The sequence below is a fragment of the Cynoglossus semilaevis genome, chromosome 3 (genome assembly GCF_000523025.1).
Source record: "Cynoglossus semilaevis isolate Cse_v1.0 chromosome 3, Cse_v1.0, whole genome shotgun sequence".
Lineage (NCBI taxonomy): Eukaryota > Metazoa > Chordata > Actinopteri > Pleuronectiformes > Cynoglossidae > Cynoglossus > Cynoglossus semilaevis.
The window spans coordinates 13,837,538-13,842,687 of record NC_024309.1 but is presented as its reverse complement, the minus strand read 5'-3'; the positions used below and the strand labels follow the sequence as shown (position 1 = coordinate 13,842,687).

General features: G+C 44.5%; 1 protein-coding gene across 1 annotated transcript; it reads left to right on the top strand.

The window, feature by feature from the left end:
- Positions 1-223: 223 nt before the first annotated feature.
- Positions 224-4,844, top strand: LOC103377428 (regulator of G-protein signaling 20). The gene is made up of 5 exons (XM_017031491.2): positions 224-685; positions 1,684-1,844; positions 3,181-3,264; positions 3,376-3,610; positions 4,381-4,844. The coding sequence occupies exons 2-5, from the start codon at positions 1,687-1,689 to the stop codon at positions 4,615-4,617; spliced, it is 714 nt and encodes a 237-aa protein (XP_016886980.1). The 5' UTR covers positions 224-685; positions 1,684-1,686; the 3' UTR covers positions 4,618-4,844.
- Positions 4,845-5,150: the final 306 nt, after the last annotated feature.

Here is a 5,150-nt window from a genome sequence, read left to right as displayed (position 1 = left end):
GTATAGAATCCGTCAGCGTTCAGTCTCTTTATATAGATAACCACTGCCCTCTGGTGGTCAGATGTGGCAATGAACCTTTCTGTATAGTTGCAGATGTGATCAATTCGATTTTCAGATGTGTTTGTGTTTGGTGTTCACTTACGTAGGTTGGTGTTGAGATTCGGTTTCAGGTGTTCCGTGGTTTTTCACTCCGTCTGGACTGGACCGGGGTCATCCCTGAACAAGCGGGAAAATATTATTACAAATGGGATTTCGGTGGGTGTAGAGATGGACAACTGCAGAAATGAGAACATAGACGATACTCTTCATCACCGAATTATAATTTCATTATTAGTGAGCAACATATACCAGTCCCCTCTCCAGGAGGGTCAGGGGTCAGGGTCGCAGAGTCCCGGAGACTTGTGGTTAATTATAATAATTAAATATGAGGTTCTGTTTAAATGAACGAATGTCTGGACCTGCTCCGTGTTAACAAGAACATCTACCCAAAAGCTGAGTGTTCTGGCTGAGAGAGAGAGAGAGAGCGAGATGAAAAAAAAAAGAAGAAAAAAAAAATCTCTTCACGCTTTTGCATGTGACGCATGCGCACTCAGGAATCCAACTGGCTCGCGTTAAGTCGAAGCAGACGGACGTGATCGAGCCCCCCCCAAACAATCACCTGTATTCTGGCATTCATGGTGACACAGTGAGTACAGTTTTTACCTTTAAGTTGATTTAGAAAGAAATGTTGTTTGTGAATTTTTGCGAACGCGGAAAAAAGGGGGGGGTTTCTTTTTTTGCGCATTTTATTTTGGAGAACGAGGCGGATAATAATTTCTTCAGCATCCAGTAAAACTGCAGCATCCTCATCCAGATACTCCAGACAACAAACATACAAGGATTTACTCTGCATTTCTCCACACATGTCCATCGTGCAGCAGAATAGTAATGAAAATTTAAAAAAAAAAACGCGGTGTTTTGCTGTTTTTCTAGTCTGGACAGAAGAAGAAGAAGAAGAAGAAGAAGGAAAGAAAAAAAAAATCATCATCTGACCGCACAGTAAATTATCAGTTTTCCAGATCAAATAATTTCATTATGCCTCTGTAAATGGCCGCATGCTGCTCGGTTCGGGCTGAATCGACCAGCATCGTGTGTCTCTGTGTGTGTGTGTGTGTCTTCATCCGACGGAGGATGAGACTCATGGATGCGATTACTGCTGGAGTAAAACGCCTTGTCGCTCACATACAAGCAGAGAGGATGAGGATGAGGCTGCTGATGCTGCTGCTGATGCTGCTGCTGCTGCTGCCCCCCCCCCTCCTTCCCTCATCAGAAGTCATATTTCTACATCCAACCCGCCCACCTCTCTGTGTCTTGGTCCCAGAATACTATTAACGGAGGCCGTTTCTGTACGTAACTTGACCCCGTGCGTCACGATGCGCACTTCATGTCCGGAGCCGCGGCTTCAGAATAAAAAAAAAAAAACACACACACACACGGACGTGACGCTGTGTCAGTGGGACGGTGCAGGCCTCCTCTGGTCCTGTCCCTGTCCTCATCTCCTGCCATGTCTCCGACTGTGATGTTTGGGTGATACTTCAGCTTAATGCGGTATTAGTCTTCCACTGACCCCCTCCTCCTCCTCCTCCTCCTCTCCTCCTCCTCTCTTTTCATGAACTTCTCCTCCACCTCCTCACCTCACCTCAGTCCATGGGCTCAGAGCGGGTGGAGATGCGAAAGAGACAGATGCAGGTTCATCAGGAAGCAGCTGCCAGTGTCCTCCAAGCCAGCCAGAGAATGGGAAACACCCCGGCCAACGCCTCCAACGCCTGCTGCTTCTGCTGGTGCTGCTGCTGCAGCTGCTCCTGGTAATGACACCGCTGCACTCCTGGACAGGGACAGGGACAGGGACAGGGACAGGGACAGGAAGCAGAGACATTCGCACTCAGAGTTCATATGATTAGCACTCGTGGGCAGGTGTGGTCCGGTCCACATGGATCCCGGGGACCGGGCCCTGTGTGGGTCTCAAATGTCAAATGAGCTTGTAGCCCAGATTCACATTCCAAAGCCATACTTGGGCCAAATAAATTGGGCCAGACGTGGACTAGGAGTGTGTTGTGATGCATCTGAGATTATTCACAGAAAATGTGTCAATTTCATTTTAAAAGTCTTTACAGTCAGTTTGCGGCAAACTCTAAAAAAAAAAAAACACAAAAATATAACATGTAGAACCAGGTGCATCTTTGCCTGTAGGTGGCGCTGCCTTCAAGCTATTGATCCACTTTTGATTGATTTTTTTTTTTAATGGAGAGTAATGTCATGACTCCAACTATTTTTTTTTTGCCCCCTTTCTTACACACAGTGAACAGAACAGCAGGTTCTCCGTGGTCCTGTGACCCACACTGGCTCTGATTGGTCGAAGAGAGAGCCACATGTTTTCAATTTTTTGTTTTGGACTTATGAGTTTGGTTACCCTGTGGTGTTCAGAGCAGTTCATTCACTCCACCGGGGGAAGATAAAAGGTTCTTTCTAATTGTCGCGCGGCCACAGCGGCCACTCTCCCCAGATGGGGGCGGCTCACAGCGGACTCTCACCTGAACCAATTAGTGTGCAGCCAGCTGCTCCATCAGGTGTTGGGAACATTTTAATTACAGGCGGGGATTCCCTCGGGGCCGGGTGGACAGTTGACACACTTTACTAAATATGTAAACAGTCTCTGTGGATTAGAGCGAACTGAAGGAGCAAGCCGCGCACAAACAACCCGAGGCACAGTAGTACCTGTTCTCAGTAATACTGTAATACAGAAGTGCGTAGTACTGATGAGAGTATAAATTACATACACATATATTTACATATATATGGATGTATCAAAATATATATTTATATACATACATATCTCAAAGGGCAATTTAAAGTGGGCAACTGGACCTGAATATCCATAAATATATACACATATATATACTGTATGTACATATATATAAATACACATACATAAATATATACACATATGTGAATATAAATATGTATAATTACATATATACATATATTCACATATATACACGTATATATTCACATATATACGCATATATACACATATATACACGCATATATTCACATATATACACACATATGTGAATATATGTGAATATATATATATGTGTGTTGGTGTTAGCTGTGTTAAGCTCACTCACAGATCTCTCCTAGTTTGACCGTCAGAAGCGAAGATGAAACGATCCAGAGGACGACCTTCGAACGCAGGACTGAGGGAACGACCAACTGTGAAGAAAAGTAATTGATGAGTTTTAACTTTATTATTTATTCATTTTTATTTAACAAAAGCATACGCAAATTCCTCCTGAGATTTCTAGAAGAATAACAACGGTAACCTGTGTGTCCCAGCCCAAAGCCTTCTCGGGAGGACGCCCTCTCCTGGGGCATTTCGTTTGAGAGGGTGATGAAAAGCGCGGCCGGTCGCAACTGTTTCAGACAGTTCCTGCAGACGGAGTTCAGCGAGGAGAACATGATGTTCTGGCTGGCCTGCGAGGAGCTGAAAATGGAGACCAACAAGACCGTGGTGGAGGAGAAGGTCAGGCAGATATACGAGGACTTCATCTCCATCCTGTCGCCTAAAGAGGTGAGGAACGTCAGGCAGGTTTCAACCCCTGGCTCAGACCCACGGATGTGTACCACACAGGTACTCATCTGTGGGTCATATTACTAGGCCACAGAGAATCAGGAATATTATTTGCATTTAATATGAAAATGCTCTTTTTTATTTAAGTTACAAGTCCCTGACCCACGGATGTGTACCACACAGGTACTCATCTGTGGGTCATATATTACTAGGCCACAGAGAATCAGGAATATTATTTGCACGTAATATTGAAATACTCTTTTTTATTTAAAAAAAAAAAAAGTTACAAGTCCCCAGTTACAAACGCCTTTATACGTTAAAATACTTTTCAAAATAAAAGTCCTTTGAGTGCTTTGTTAGTAATATAACTTTTGTTATATTTTGAACTGAACAACAAAAAACTAAACTTTTTAGTTTACTTACTTTAGTTTACTTTTTAGTTTTAGTTTTTTTGCTCTTCCTTCCTCCTCCTTTTTTTAGTTTTTTAAGTTTTTTTTAATATAACATTTGTTATATTTTGAACTGAACAACAAATAATACCCAATTAAAATAATTAGTGAAGAGTGCAATTAAAAGAAAAGCTGGTGCAGCTAACAACAACTGGCCTTAAGCCGGCGGTTCCCAAAGTGGGGAGCAGGGTCCATTTGAGGGGCAGGCACAGAGAGGAAAGAAAGTCAGTCATATCGTGGATGTAGAAACCACTGCTTCTTCAAATCAACTTTCATTTCCTTCTTCCTGATTGGACCCTCTCTCCCCATCCTGTCCTCCAGGTCAGCCTGGACTCCCGAGTCAGAGAGGTCATCAACCGCAACATGCTGGAGCCCACCTCGCACACCTTTGAGGACGCCCAGCAGCAGATCTACACCCTGATGCAGAGAGACTCGTACCCTCGTTTCATCAACTCCACGACGTACACAGATCTGCTGAAGAGCCTGGAGGAACCTTCTCCTCCTCCTCCTCCTGCTGCTGCTACTCCTGCTCTTCCTCCTCCTCCTCCTGAGCCATAAACTGCTGCTGCCCACACACAATTACACACAATTACACACACACACACAATCTTAGCTTTTATAAAACGGCGCATGCGTCCCACCAGAAAGGAGTTGTTCCTGTGTTCCTGCCGATGGGAGTCGTGGTGTTTAGAGAAAACTTCTATAACTTAAACCCAGCTGATCATGTTCCCACCATTGACCGACCAAAACCCATGGAGCAACAAGAACAAAGGCTTGGTCCAGCAAGAACAAAGGCTTGCACCAGCATCAACCCCCCCCCCCCCGCCCTAGTTTGAAGACATATCTATATTTTTATATAATCCCTCGCTCTCAACGTTGCACTTTTTTTACCTTGTTCAGTGAGGAAACGCATGCATCCGTGGGCACCACATCCGTCTTTAGCTCTGTGGCGAACCTCTGTCATATCCACTTCTCGTAGAAACCAGTAAATCTTTAGCAGTGAGTGGCAACGATGACAACGATGACAACGACGACGACGAAGGAGGAAAGTGCCTTGGAGTAAGATCCTCTACACGACAGGTGCGACCACG

What these genes read in the sequence shown, in the direction of transcription:
- LOC103377428 (XM_017031491.2), top strand. Translation starts at nt 1,687, where the DNA reads ATGGGCTCAGAGCGGGTGGAGATGCGAAAGAGACAGATGCAGGTTCAT. An exon ending in TGCTGCTGCAGCTGCTCCTG is followed by an intron (nt 1,845 to 3,180) that starts GTAATGACACCG and finishes GATCTCTCCTAG; the next exon opens with TTTGACCGTCAGAAGCGAAG. An exon ending in ACGACCAACTGTGAAGAAAA is followed by an intron (nt 3,265 to 3,375) that starts GTAATTGATGAG and finishes TGTGTGTCCCAG; the next exon opens with CCCAAAGCCTTCTCGGGAGG.